General features: G+C 39.4%; 1 protein-coding gene across 2 annotated transcripts; it reads left to right on the top strand.

Annotated features, from left to right (window-relative positions):
• The first annotated feature begins 3008 nt into the window (after positions 1 to 3008).
• LOC144017461 (uncharacterized) lies at positions 3009 to 12066 on the top strand. Of its 2 annotated transcripts, XM_077519067.1 has the most exons (12): positions 3009 to 3377; positions 4176 to 4309; positions 8475 to 8590; positions 8662 to 8742; positions 9468 to 9505; positions 9580 to 9713; positions 9790 to 9859; positions 9992 to 10111; positions 10356 to 10445; positions 10532 to 10615; positions 10700 to 10874; positions 11531 to 12066. In XM_077519067.1, exons 1-12 carry the CDS (start codon positions 3256 to 3258, stop codon positions 11735 to 11737), a joined length of 1371 nt encoding a protein of 456 aa, XP_077375193.1. In that variant the 5' UTR covers positions 3009 to 3255; the 3' UTR covers positions 11738 to 12066. The 2 variants fall into 2 exon arrangements, with proteins under 2 accessions (XP_077375193.1, XP_077375203.1); XM_077519077.1 differs by lacking the exons at positions 3009 to 3377; positions 4176 to 4309 and adding an exon at positions 4320 to 8249.
• The last annotated feature ends 2998 nt before the right edge of the window (positions 12067 to 15064 follow it).

The following is a 15064-nucleotide window of genomic DNA, read 5'->3' as shown; positions in this document are numbered from 1 at the left end:
TAAACAGCTTTATTTAATCACGTTTTTTGTCCCTTTCAATTATTTTTAATGTTTTTTTTAAAGTTTGCTGTATAATGTTTAACATCGTCAATGTATGTTCTTATAGGAAATTTTGTAACCTACTTTTATTTTCTCTTCTTTGCTCTGAATGTTAACCACTGTTGAAGCTTATGTGTTGTCTTTCCTTGTGTAAAGGACATTGAAGGTCTTGTGTATGAATTGTGCTATACAAATGAACTTACTTTGCCTTGTTGTAAGTTTACGATATTTATTCCTCAAAAATAAACTTTTTTTTTTTAATTGTGTATTTTTTTTTTTTCTCAAAATTTGACTTTTTCTCTTGAAAATGGACCCCTTTCATGGGTACGTCACGATGACGTCATGGTGTTTACTGGACGGCAAAAACAACCACTGGAGGCAACGAAGTGCAGCTAGAAGTAAACAACGCTGGTTGTTTGTTCATTCTATTCTATTTCTATCAGTTTACTCACATATTAACTCAAATGGCCGTTTTCCATGTTCTTTCCGACGTGAACTTTCTGTGAAAATATGCTGACCGGTGTTAGAACCACACGCCACTTAGGTGTTTTTGCCTCCAGCTAAGCCCCGCCCTTTAAATTGTGTCACATTGTTTACAAACTTTGAAGGGGTCTATATGTCTTAAAAAAACATGGCTGAAAAAAAATTGTATAGAAAGCAAACTTTTTATGTGGTTAAGCGTCAACATTAAGTTTGTAAGATGGTGATTTGTATTTCTAAAAAATAAACTACTTCTTGAAGATGTGTATTTTTTTTCTCAAAATGTGACTTTTTTTTTTCCCCCCTCTTGCAAATATGTCTGTTTTCTAAAAACATGACTGAAAAAAATACAAAAAATTCTTGAGACTGACTGATTTTTTTTTCTAGAAAATCTGTGACCTTTTTCTTAAATATACCATTATAAAAATAACCATTTTTCAAAACATATCTTTTTTTTACTTGACCTAAAATACCCTACCCTTTAAAAATAAAATGATAATAATAATAAATACCACTTTTTCATATTTTTTTTCTTGAAGATATTTCACTTTTTCTGTCAAAGTATTAGATTATTTTTCTTCTCTAATAAACAATGTTCTTCTAATAAAATAATCTAGTTTAATTTTACGTTTTAGAAAATGTACTTTTTATTTTATTTTTAGAAGATGTGAACTGCCCCCATAAAAACCTTAAATGTCTTCATTTAACAGACAAAAAATTAAATGTGAGTTAAAACATTGCCTACGCAGATTTTTAGTTGGCTAAAGAAAATGGCTGCTTCAAACCCAATTGGCCGACTTGTGTTGATTTAATGGAAAAGGTTTGCTTGACTTTTTTTTTTTTTTTTGCCTATCTTGCCATGATGAACATGGCTAGTGAATTTTGTTGTCAATTTGTATAAATGATGCTGGACTGCATTTGTTTTACATTCTCCGAGCCCCACAGCACTCTCTGGTGCTTGGGTCAAAATAAAAAATTCTCACAAAAAAAAAGATGTTGCTGATTTGATAAATTTTGGCCAGGGGTTCTTGGATGTAAAAGCTTGTCTTAGTGCAGTTGTAATCTAGGTGTACAGGGAATTATGCTGGACAAATGCTACATTGTTCGTATACCGAGGGGGCCCGCAGTCATGAGTGAAGAGAGTTAATGACGCTTAGTTATTGTGCCACGGGCCTTTTAGGACAAATTTATGATAAATTATAATTATAGAATTAAGATAACGTTGGCACCAACATTTTTGAAAAACAGACAATTTATTTTACTTTGGTTTTGGCATGTTAAGGAACATAGCTGAAAATCAGTGGGGGTTTTGCTGAAGAGTACATACTAGCCGTAGACGTGCTACCTGTTTACTAACTGGTCAAGAACAAACTTAATAAAGAAAATAGCTTAAATTAAAATGATTTTTTTTTTTAAAAGTCAAAGAAATCAATGTCTACTTTCAATAATATGAGTAACAGCCAGTTGCATTGATTTAAGTGACACACTCCATTCTACGGAGCCGACAGGAAACAAAATTATAATTTTCCTTCCCTTCCTTTTACTTTTTTTTTAATGGTCGACGCAAGCGCTGTCGAGGGTCATGCACAACACAAATGTGATGCTGAGATGTGAGAAGAAAAAAAAAGTGATGCTCAAGCATTAATGGCGACCTCTGCAGGAATTTAATTGTAAATAGCATTTCCGTACGACAGATTTTGTATAACATGATTGCCATTAGTGCCAAAAAAAATGCATTCATATTGCTATTTGGTAGTAGCCTGTAATACATCTAACCGCTTTTTACATATAATATTTAATTGGGACGATAATTCGTGTCGGATGAATATTGTATGAAATTGTGTTCCTTAATTGTTGTTTGGAATTATGAATAAAAACAAAATGCTGTAATTTCTCATCAAAACGTCGTAAATCGATTCTGTTGCAAAAAAACAAAAAACGAGTCTTTGCAACATTCGGTTAGCGACTTAACTAGTCTAAACTTTGCCCTTGTAATATTTGACGCGATGTCAATGATAAAAACAGTGCGTTGTGAGACCAGTCAATCATGTCTGATTATAAGGGCTTTGCTTCGAAGACCGTACGAAGAGACGTTGCCATCTGAAAACAATCCTCCATTTTCGAGCTGCACGCACGTCGCATGCGTACTGGTGGCGCATTCAATGACCTCGGAATTTAGTCAATTTATGACGTCAAACCATAATTGTCGAAAGATGTCATTGAATTTGCCAATATTTTTACAAGGTGTAATTTTTCACTTATAGTATTTTTGAAACAGTAAGGTAATGGCATTGAGATTTACTTCCAGTTGTCTTTCAAATAGACATACATGAAATGCATTTCGTAACAACACAAACAAAGACGTTGTCATCAACACGTGCACCTATGAGCACGTAATCTGACGTTGTGGCACGCATAAGTGAACATTTTCGGTTTCAAAATCCTTCGTGAAAAAAATGTTTCCACGACTGTCGAACACAGCAGCCCAGTGGGGCCGCTCGAAATTGCGGTGGCCGATTGTGAATTTACCAATTCCGATTTTCCACTACAACTGGAACGCATCATATAATCCCCATTCCCCAACATGGCCGCGAAATGGTGGTAGGCTGTTGTTGTACCACTTAGCACCAGGGCGGTGAAAATCGAATTAATTCGCTGTTTGAATCACTCAACGGTCACTTGAAGTGTGACGAAAACAACTTTGTTGACGGTAGTGCTGTTTATTAAGTGGAAAAGATGAGTTACACCACGAAGGTAGTCCAGGTGACCAACGTGTCGCCGAGCACAACGTCGGAGCAGATGAGAACTCTTTTTGGCTTCCTGGGAACCATCGAAGAACTCAAATTATTTCCACCTGAGTGAGTGAACGGAGCGTCGTATCGTTTGTTTAATTCTACCGGGGATATCTTTTGTGGCTATTTTGCTATCTTATTGTCAAAGCCCCGCCGAAACGCGACACAAGGCCTAGCCCGCTAACGCGACTTGTGAAGCCTGGCTAGCTAACTCGGCTAAATGTTGCCTTCGAAAACCCGATTTATTTATCGTTTTGGGCTGAAAACATCCACATATAATCGTACCCGTGTGAAGTAAATATCTAAATACGCGGGCTTTACTCTTTGGCTGTAAAACGAACCTATAAACAGATTTATATCTAAAATATTTAGCTCAAGGTCGTAGTGAAACATGCACGCATTGTTATAAAGTCTGATGAGCACTTTTCCTCCCAATAAAATGTCAATACGGGAGTGCACATCAATAAATTCTGCATTGGCTTTTTGCGAGTCCATAGAGAACAATGCACATTCGACAATGACGTCATTGATGCAAAACGCCGCAAACAAAACGAAAGACAAGAAATGACAATGGACTAATGCGCGGTTATTTCAGCAATCCCATGTTTGCCTTTCGAGGTAGTTTAAAAAAATACTGTACATTGAGTTATTAGCATGACAAGATAACTCAAATGCGCAACATATGCTGTATATTAGGCAGAGCATTGGCCTAACACCAAAATGCAAATGGGCAAGTCTTTGGGCAAATTTGTGAATGTGTGGAAACATGTTACATTTGTATTTCACCGCTCCAAGTTGAATTACCCTGATAGGATATTAAATTACAATCTTTTTTCTTTTTTTTTTCCCCCCCCTCTTCAACAGTGACTCCCCTGTGCCAGTGACATCACGTGTGTGTTTTGTGAAGTTCCAGGAGCCCGAGTCTGTTGGCGTGTCCCAACATCTGACCAACACTGTTTTTGTGGACCGAGCACTAATCGTGGTCCCGTTTGCTGAAGGTTTGTGTCCTTGTGAAAACCTGCCAATGATTCAAAAGTCCGCTCAATTGTTAACCACATAAGTGCATTCGGATTACATGTAATGGAGATTTTGGCGTACTGGCCCAATGCAATTCTGACCAAAAGACTCCCATGGCAGTATACCAATTTTTTGATGGAAAATGAGTTAATTTCAAACTGTGGGTTCTGAAATCAATCATCAATTCAATCAATGCATTTAAGTTCTCCCCCCCGCATACCGGACTATCCTCTGTTAAACTTCTCTCTGTCATTTGTGTGTGGCTGTGTGTGTGTGTGTGTGCGCGCGCGAGTGTGTGTGGATTTGTAGTGAAGAAGTGAAAAGCAGCCCCCTGGTTGATGGCTGAAAGTGGTCCTCTGCCCGCCAACAGGGGACTGTAAACATTTGCAAAAGGCCAGGATGCATTCAAGCCCCACCCCTCTCTTATTTTGTCCTCTGTTGTCTCTCTCTCGCTCTCTCCACTTTATCTCTTATTAAATTAATTCCCATCTCTCTTAGGTGCTTTAGAGGGAAGCACTAGATAATACGTACGGTTACAGAATTGCTCAAACATGGACACATCCCACATTTGGAGAAAGTATGCCGAAGGGTGCACTCATAATTGGGTCTTTACCATGTTCAAGCGTGCTTTTAGATTTTAAAAGAAAAAAATTACATCGGGCGTCAAAAGTAATGTTGAAATTTTTCACTGATGTAAGGGCACAAGCATGGTGCGCTAAGTGAAAAAAGTCATAATTAACGAAATAGTCACAATGTTTTGACCCAAAACGTTTTAATTTAAGAGAATAATTTAATCATAAGACTATAACCATATTAATCTCTGGATAAATATAAGAAACTAGTGGAAATAATAAGAGAAAAGGTTGTAATTGTATTGGAGTAATCTAATTTGAGAATCCATTAAATATGAGAAAACAAAATAGTCAAAATGAGAGAAGTAGAATTTAATATTCATTTAGGAAAGTTAAGTTAGAATTTTATGACAAGTTGTAAATTTAAAGTTATCGTTATCAGTATCACAAGACCAAAGTAAAAACTGATGTTTTCAGAGAATAGTCAAAATATAAGAAATGGTTCTATAATTTTAGTAGTTGTAAGTCTGAGGGATGTGTGGAGGTAAATAAATATTTTAGAAAAAGTTTTACGGTTAAGAGCCGACATGTAATTATGCAAGTACCAATAGTTCATTTAAAAACAAACAAAAAAACATAACTGTACTTGATCAGAATGATAATTTTATGAGAATAAACTAATGTCCTTGAACGTGGGTTGGTACAATGTTTGTTATACTAAAACTTAGATTCATCATTAATTCATTATTAGCCCCTAAATACATATTCTAGGGTTATTTTACAATATGTTTTTTCCCCATTGCGGCCCTAAAATGATGATGATGATGATGATGATGATGACCCCTAATGAGCCAACAATTTGTGACTTGCGCAATGTCGTATGATGCAATGCAGCCATGGCTGGGCACAATATGTGACATTTGGCACAGTGAATGCACCGTCCGGATAGACCAAGAAAGCTCCAAATTAAGGATTTGTGTGTGCTAAAACGCCGTAATTAGTTGTAAACATACCGTCTACTTCGGCTCGACACTTTTATGCGAAACAGGTTTAACGAAGCATCCATAGTCGTTAAGAGGTCTTGCATAACATTGTGCATTTGAGACGGCCGCCGACATGACTCACTGGATGTTGCTACACTGCGTAACATTTAACAGTGGTCTTCTTTTTGTTGTTGTGTTTTACAGTTGTTTTTCCCTGGCTCAGCCAGTCCCGCAGGCTGAAACGCTCCTGCAGAAAAAACCACCCGACTTAATTTGTCTCCTGCAGCCATTTTCTCTCCCCCCCTCTTTCTCTCTCACTCTCTCTCCAGTGTGCTCTTTTTGTTTACATGTTGTCATGTGTGTGTGTGTGTGTGTCCACGATGTTTTAGAGGAATTGATGGGGGTTGGGTTGTGTTGGGGAGAGTGGAGGGTCACTTTGGGCTAAACCTCATCATTCTTTTCTGAAAGTAGTCAAATGGAGAATGACATCCAAATGCAGAAGACAGTCAACCAGAACCAAGACCTAAATCCAAAAAATCTGCACTCACAAAAGATGCCCTCTAAAACTGGCATGTTTGTAGTGCTTCTGCGAAGACCAGAATGCAGAGTTTGGTCGTTTAGATGGGTTTTCCACATCGTTTCACGGTTACAAAATACTGTTACAGTTGTGCCTTGAAATACAAGTCACTTGACTTACAAGTTCTTTTTGAGCGTTTTGTGGTGGTGGTCAACTCTGCTCACTCAAAAACAAGCAGCAGTTTGCATCTGGCATGGGCTGGAATTCGATTTGGACGCTATGATAACCCGAAGCAAAAATGTCATAGTATCACAGCTTTTAAAATTACGGTTCAAGAATGGCCTTTTTTTGAGTGGAATGGTTTTCATTTAATAATCAGTTGTTCAAACAATGAAAGAGATTAGTACCGGTGACAGCCAGTATTCGCGGTTATTGAAACCATGACTTTTGAAAATCCCAATAAACCGTCAAATCAGGAATCGGCGCAAGTCTATTTGTTAGATGGTGAACAAGTCTTCAAAAGGAGTTGAGCTTCTCTCAGACGAAACAAAAAAACAGAATTTCATGTGTATTGAAATCCAGCACAATCTGTAAAGCTTGCTTGAAATGTTTAGCTTAATGCTATCAAATAGTGTGAAACAGCATATTGTTGCGGTCCGGTGAAAAACACGCATGTCCATTTTCGTCATTTTGTACATTTATGGGATGAAAGTGAATGCAAACATCCCAAAAACTTATATCTTAAAAAAAAAAAAAAGATGTTTTTCACAGGACAGCGACGATAATGGTCTGATGACTAGCATTGGTGTTTCAGTGTTTAAGCAGCAAATATCGGGGCACATGGCGGAACAATGTGTGTAGACAAATAATGAACCTAACAGCACTCACAGGCATAAATTCTTTATCCCCTATGAAGAACTATGTCTGCAGCTTACTGTGAAGAAGTCTCCATGCATCTCCATATTTGTTATTTGTTATTCTGCCCCCAGGTGGCTAAGGCGCAGCAACATCAGGAGCGGCAGGTTGCTATTTAAGAAAAAAATATATATGTTTGTAGTATTAAAAAGTCTTAAAATGCATTGAGTCCATGATTGTAAAATCAAGGCTATTCCAGTTTTTTAATACTATTTTTCTGAATGTCACTAGGCTCATCTCTCCAAAATAAACTTTTTTTTAATAACACATAGACAATGACTCTTGTGGCGATATCACCAGAACCACCATTGTTGACGACAGCCACCTTTTTACCAAGTACTTCCGCATATTCCGTCAATGCTTTATGACCACCTATAACGAGAGAATCATCGTGAACTTGGTCTTAAATGTCATTTTTTATGGAATTCAGAAACCTGTGGGAACCCTACCGTGCAATCCGACTCCAAATTTGTAAGTCAGCGGCAAAATGGGAGAGCTCACTGGTGCATGATTTGAAAAATCTTGTCCAAATTTTCTTTTGAAAGATCATCCAACAAAGTCAAAGGGAGGTTGCAAACTATTTTTGTCTGACGTTTTGACATGATTTTTGCTTTTGAGTAGTTAAGCAATGCCAGGTAAGCAGAACAAAATGTTACAGCAGGTTGCTGCTGTCATGTGGTTTATATTTCACTGTGATGTACATTTTTTTTTTTCCATTTATTTTGGAGACATTGTCAGACTTCTTGCCAACCGCCCTAAAATTCTCTCTGTTGTTTGTATCTCCGATTTTTTTCTCTGTGTGTGCTTTTTTAGTAGCGAAGGCGCCGTGAGTGAGTCGCTTGTTTGAGTAAACCGTCTAAATGAAAACTCACTGCCCATTGGAGAAGAGCTGGGCTTGCTCACGTTTGGTTCATGACTTAGCAAACACGTTCAGGTGATACATTCTTGGCAGTGTTCATTGGACTTAGTGTGATTGTATTGCCAGCATTAGTTTGTGTCACTGCAATCATTGTGTTGGCGTCTGCACACCCCTGGAAGGTAAAAAAAAAAAAAAAAAAAAAAACACCTCTGTGTGAAGGCACTTAACTTTTTCTTGGACATGTTTGAGGCGCGCGCGCTCGCCGCTTCCCGTCGTGACGCCGCCATGTGTTGTCTTCAGGATCCATCCCGGATGAGGCCAAGGCGTTGTCGCTGCTGGCGCCGGCCAACGCCGTTGCGGGGATCCTGCCCGGAGGAGGACTTCTTCCCACGCCCAACCCCATGCCCAGTCCTGCTGTAAGAATGCAAAACGCCTCTCGTGCCGGAAATCCCGGTCAGTCTACAAAATAAGCTTCTTCTCTGCTCAGATGGGAGCGAACCCGTTTGCTGGTCTCAACATGGATGCCATGGCTGCGTTTGGATTCCCAGGACCCAACATGAATCCTCAGGTGAGCAAAATTTTGGCAGGTGTGGAAAATCATTTCATTCCACAACTGAAACTGAATAGATTCACTACTAATAGAGTGCAATGTTTATTGTGATATAATTTTAATTATAAGCTTGCACCAAACAAATTATATTACACAATCCAAACCATTTTTGCTACTAATCACGGTTCCTACTCACAAATTGAACCCATCCGCTGTTTTTTGAGTGAGAAACCATATTCCATGTTTATCTTGTGTTTCCTGGAAAGTCCAAAGGAGAGTCAAGATGGCGCCAAAGTCCTGTCTAATAGAAAAGTAGTTGCTACACCCCTACAGTCGAGAATTACGAGTCCAAGTGGTTCTTGTTACAACAGGCATTTCTTGCAGTTTAGCATGCCGTGAGAAGTGTACAAAATACAGAATGGATTTTGCTGCTTGTGAAGAAAACGTTTGCGTTAAGTGACTCAACTGGTGCCCTTCATTTTGCCTCAATGGCTTCATGACATCATTCATCAACAATCAGTTTCAAACAATGGATAAAAATATTGATGATAAAAAATTTACCTGCAAGAAAATCAAAGACATTTTATGGCAATGCTGGAAGATCAGAGTGACCCATTGGGTTGTCATCCCTAATGATGTCAACAGCCATTAGGGGGCATACTTCCTCTCCAGCTGCTGATTACTCAGACCCATTTTGTTAATTCTGATCGTTTATTCATCTTGTAAATGTTGTGCCTTGGCAGGCTGCAGACCAGCTGCTGAAGCTCATGGCGGATCCCCAGTAAGTGGACATAAGTGTTGCAGTATGATTCGTTTTTGTTTTCCCACGCAAACTAACCCGCCTTTGTGGTGTAGACTCAACCCACTGGCTGCCGGCTTCAACCTGAGCGCCGGCCTCAAAGCCGACGCCGCCAACAAGGAAATGGAGGAAGCCATGAAGCGGGTGCGAGAGGCGCAGTCGCTCATTTCTGCCGCCATTGAGCCCGGAAGTGAGTTTTTTCGTCTTCATTGACTTCAGCTGTTGGGACGTTTTCTCAAATGACGAGTCTTGTGTCGCTCGACCAGATGAGAGCCGGAAGAAGCGATCTCGGTCCCGGTCCCGAAGGAGGCGCTCCCGATCCAGGTCCAGACGCAGGTACATGTTGAGGAACACTTGATATTGATATTTTATTTTATTTTATTTATTACTTTTTTTCAAAATGTATTATTTATGTTTATTTTCTTTTTGATAATTTAAATTGTTGGTAACACTGGTGCAACGTTGCAGGCGAAGCGGCAGCAGGTCCAGACGGCGCTCGGTCTCCAGAAGCAGGCGGCGCTCCAAAAGCCCTCGCAGGAGGCGGAGCCGCTCCAGAGACAGAGGAAGGCGCTCCAGGACCAGATCCAGGTACGCGCAGCGAGGTCATAGACTTTATTGTTTACACACTGCCAGTAGTTATTGACTGAACTTCTTTTAACTTTGTGGCCAACCAAAACAGCAGCACCTATCAAGAGCCTTCTTGTTGGCTTTGCATCCAGACACAAAATGGATGACAGAACAGGCCAAACAGCTTTTTTTTTTTTTTTTTTTTTTTTTTGTCAGAGCATATTTCTCTGATACAAAAGCTAAAAGCATGAAATGTTCCCGGCAGAGATCGTAAGAAGGAGGAGGCGGTGAGGAGGAGGTCCAAGACGCCGCCCAAGAGTTACAGCACCACTCGGAGGTCACGCAGCGTCAGCCGGTGAGTGGCGGGGACGCTCACCAACTCGTTTTCGTTTCAGAGCCACGCTAACGTCTGCTCTCCTCTCTGCTGTCCTCCTGGCTCAGGAGACACAGACGCAGTCGCAGCGCCAGCCGCTCCCCGAAAAAGTCGCCCAAGAGGAGGAGCTCCAGATCTCCGTCTCCTCGCCGGTGAGCAGACAAAACACATCTGCGTCGTGCTTTGATTGGAGTTTGAAAGACGGATAACCAGTTGACTTTTGGTGTCGACCGCAGACACAAGAAGGAGAAGAAACGTGATAAGGAGCGAGAGCGCCGCAGCGACAAAGACCGAGGACGCGAGGAGAGAGAGCGCTCCACCAGCAAGAAGAAGAGAAGCAGGGACAAGGACAAGGACAGGGACCGCGACAGGGACAGGAAGTCTGACGGAGGAGACAAGGGAGATATTAAGGTAAAAGCAAGCAAAGGGCAAATTACTCTTTTTATTGGTGCCCATTTGAGATTTGACACTTATTGTACACAGCACCATTTACTGCAGAAAAAAATGCTTATTTTTCGCTCTTGTGAAGTTAAATACTGTTATATAATATTGTTAAACTAGAAAAAAATAAAAAAATAAAAAAATTAAAATTATTAAATTATATTATAATTATTAAATTAAAAATTATATACTGTTAGAAATATTGTTAAACAAAAAATAAAAAAAATGCTTATTTTTGTGCTCTTGTAAAGTTAAATACCGTTAGAAATATTAAACTAAAAATAAAAATAAAAATTGCTTATTTTTGTACTCTTGTAAAGTTAAATACTGTTTGAAATATTGTTAAACTAAACAATTTTTAATTTTTGCTTATTTTTTTTGCTCTTGTAAAGTTAAATACTGTTAGAAATATTTTTAAACTAAAAAAAAACAAAACAAATTTTTCTTATTTTTTGCTCTTGTAAAGTTTAAGTACTGTTAAAAAATTAACAAAAAATAAATAAAAATGTTGCTGATTTTTCACTCTTGTAAAGTTAAAAACAATTTTTGTTGATTTCCCACCTGAAAAATGTCTTTTCATCGGACCCAACCAAAATGTGATTAATTCTGTCGCTTTGCGGTTTCAGATCACGAGGGATTACGACGAAGAGGAGCAGGGCTACGACAGCGAGAAGGAGCGCCAGGAGAGGAAGGCGTCCGACTACTCGGACTCGGACTACCCGCCTCAGTTCGCCGACGGCAACGGCGACTCGCGGCAGGCCAACGGTGACGACGACGATGACGATGACGACAACGCAGACGCCCAAGAGGATGACATGGACGTCAGCGACTAAGCGCGCCATCTTCCACTCCATCCGCTCCATCCGGCTCGGCCCATCCGAATATGACATGTGATTCAACAAAGAAGAAGAAGAAGAAAAAAAACAAAAACATTTTTCCCATCGTGATTTGCTTCCTTTTCCACCCGTCACATTAGCGCATTGATGCTCACATTTAAACTGGACGTCCAAGTTGGAAGGTGTTGCATTTCGTCTCACGTTAAGCTACAATTCACATGCGTTATTTTTGGTAGGCTTTCCCTTGTCCATGTTAGCGTCTTGTTATTTGGAAATGTTTCTTTTATCAAGGATTTCTTTTATATAAATAACCGTTTGGTAAATGATGCTGGGTAGAATGAGTGGTTTCTTCGGAGCGGTGCCCTCTGCTGGCCATTAACCCCCACTGTTGGTGTTGGTTATTCTCCAAAAGGAGAATTTAACATAACTGATAATTATATGAAAACTAACCATTGATTTTTTTTCCCCCTTAATTTGAACATGTAATTCTTAGGCGTTTTTACTTCAAACATAAAAAATGTTGCTTCGAAAAATACAGTAACTGTCACATCTTTCACTTGTGGTTTTATTTGGTATTCTATTCATTGATACACAAGGTAAATATTAGCTATATTGCGGGATGTTGATAGACACTTGCTAAACAGCTGGCTGACACGCTGTCGTAGGAAAGTAGCAACACCATCGCTACAAGCTAGGTAGTAATGTCGTTGCTGAATACGGTGAGTGTGATGTCCACTTTTCATATTTTAGCTGACTTTTTAATCCTGGGTGCTGATAGCATCTCAGTCTTTGTTTTCATCCAACTTCCTTTCTGAAACATCTTAAGTTCAACAGTAGCACATTGTGGGGCTGCTATTACATTCCTGCCCGGCTGAAACCACACCTACTCAGGCTTTGAAGTCCAGCATGCTGGCTACTGACTCAATTCCAAGGTGTGAACTTTTACTACAGTAGGCTATGCTTGCTCAGCACAAGATGTCATGACTGTAAAATAATATACCCAGCACGTAGCAGGACATGTAGTTGGAGATATTGCCCAGACCGTTGCAGAAGAGAAACAAACAGAACACCTCCCATGACGGTGCGGTAATCTGCAGCATCATGAACACGAGCTGAATGGTTAAGGTGTAAAACAGAACTGGTTTGCGGCCAAACCTACAAAAACAGGCAAAAAATACTCAGTCGTAAACAGTCGCCTCGTACTGTGATCCGGTGAATAGTTTGTCCTCCGCAAGTACCTGTCAGAAATGACTCCGGAAATGAAGGACCCTATCAGGACACCCAGGAAGAAAATGGTGACGGTCAATGGTTGCTTCCAATTCTGACTGCACACCAAGTCATACTGGAAGTGAAGACACATGTTAGGTGTGTGCTGCTATTCAACATACGGTTTGAATATAGTTATTGATTTTTTACACAACCACGTGCCAAAGTTTGTAACAAAGGTGTGTGCAAAAAAAAAATACAAAATTGACCTCGGAAACCACAGTGGACTGGTAAACCTCAGAGTTATAGATCCAGCCGTCAGCACAGTCCTCCTGCTGCTCAGGTTGACGTCACGGCCTGGCAGCAGCCCGCCGGCTGAGAGGTTGCGGAGCACATCCAACCGATAGCGGCGGCAGCGGCTCAGCCGCGGCTCCCCGTCCACCACCTTGCAAAGTACACAACCCCAACATGTTTTGTATGAATGCTGATAGGTGAGCGTTCATGCAGCACGGCTACACAGTCAATTCTGTCGAGTAAATTTGACTCTATTTAGAGCAGGACCAAATAGACTCAGTTTTAGAGTAATATTTACACTTGGAAGAGAGTAAAATAAAGAATTGGAACAAATACAAAGTAAAAGTGACTCAAGGGCAGGAACGAACTCACGACCATCTTGGGAGACAGCCGATCTAATCCCTGAGCCGCGCAATTCCTGCTTTCTGTTGTCCATGATTGCATGGAATCTTCCTAACTCCAGGAGACCAAAAACGATGGTCGTTTCTCAATATGCATTCGTGTCCGTACTTACGTCCTTAAACGTCATCAGTCGCGGCCCAAGTACTGTTCCAATTGCAAACACGCAAAAAGCCATAAGGGTCGAGCAAAGAACGGACGGAATACCCGCATGTTCTTACTGCGAGCTTCCTGGTTCTGACTCATTGATTGATTGATTTTTATTCTCCACACTTTTTTGCTGCATAACTCCCACATAATACTTCTGTTGAGAGATTGTGTACTCAGCTGATGTGTAATGTTGCGCTTGTGCCACTGTGAGGCGCTCAAACATTTTTCTTTTATCTTTCTTTTACTTCCGTGTTGGCGTATATATATATATATATATATATATATATATATATATATATATATATATATATATATATATATATATATATATATATATATATATATATATCGTCGTGTCCGTACTTACGTCCTTAAACGTCATCAGTCGCGGCCCAAGTACTGTTCCAATTGCAAACACGCAAAAAGCCATAAGGGTCGAGCAAAGAACGGACGGAATACCCGCATGTTCTTACTGCGAGCTTCCTGGTTCTGACTCATTGATTGATTGATTTTTATTCTCCACACTTTTTTGCTGCATAACTCCCACATAATACTTCTGTTGAGAGATTGTGTACTCAGCTGATGTGTAATGTTGCGCTTGTGCCACTGTGAGGCGCTCAAACATTTTTCTTTTATCTTTCTTTTACTTCCGTGTTGGCGTATATATATATATATATATATATATATATATATATATATATATATATATATATATATATATATATATATATATATATATATATCGTCTGATTCCACATTACTTACAGCATTGACACAATTAACATTCCAAATGCATTCAAATCGTAGCATTCAGTTTTCAGCATTCCCACGCAATTTCTCCAGAAATTGCACTTAGTCTAGTATATTAAAGTATCATTTGAAATCATACATGGGATTTATCTAATTTAGGATTATATTGGGGGAAAAAAGGTTCTGGAAAGACACTGATGTGAGTTGCAGGTTTTGTTCTGATTCTACTGAAATTGTACATCTATAAAAATGATTTTTGAATATATGTGTGTGTATAGTAAATCATATTTAATCCATCCATCCATTTTCTGAACCGCTTGCTTCTCACAAGGGTCGCAGATCATATTTAATATATATATTAATAAGTTTATATATAATATTGTAAATTGCAGTTGTTAAACTAAGTGATGTAAAAAAGGACTAGATTTAATAAAGTTGTACTTTACACGTGTCATGTTTCGTTTTTTTGGGTTGGGTTTTTGTTTTATTTTGGTGAGTGTTGGTTGTCTGGTGTTCCTGTCTTTT

This window comes from Festucalex cinctus, chromosome 1 (genome assembly GCF_051991245.1).
Source record: "Festucalex cinctus isolate MCC-2025b chromosome 1, RoL_Fcin_1.0, whole genome shotgun sequence".
NCBI classification, from domain to species: domain Eukaryota; kingdom Metazoa; phylum Chordata; class Actinopteri; order Syngnathiformes; family Syngnathidae; genus Festucalex; species Festucalex cinctus.
Note: the sequence above shows the minus strand (reverse complement) of the source record. Positions and strands in the feature narration are given on the sequence as shown.

What these genes read in the sequence shown, in the direction of transcription:
- LOC144017461 (XM_077519067.1), top strand. Translation starts at nt 3,256, where the DNA reads ATGAGTTACACCACGAAGGTAGTCCAGGTGACCAACGTGTCGCCGAGC. An exon ending in CTCAAATTATTTCCACCTGA is followed by an intron (nt 3,378 to 4,175) that starts GTGAGTGAACGG and finishes CCTCTTCAACAG; the next exon opens with TGACTCCCCTGTGCCAGTGA. An exon ending in ACCCCATGCCCAGTCCTGCT is followed by an intron (nt 8,591 to 8,661) that starts GTAAGAATGCAA and finishes TTCTCTGCTCAG; the next exon opens with ATGGGAGCGAACCCGTTTGC.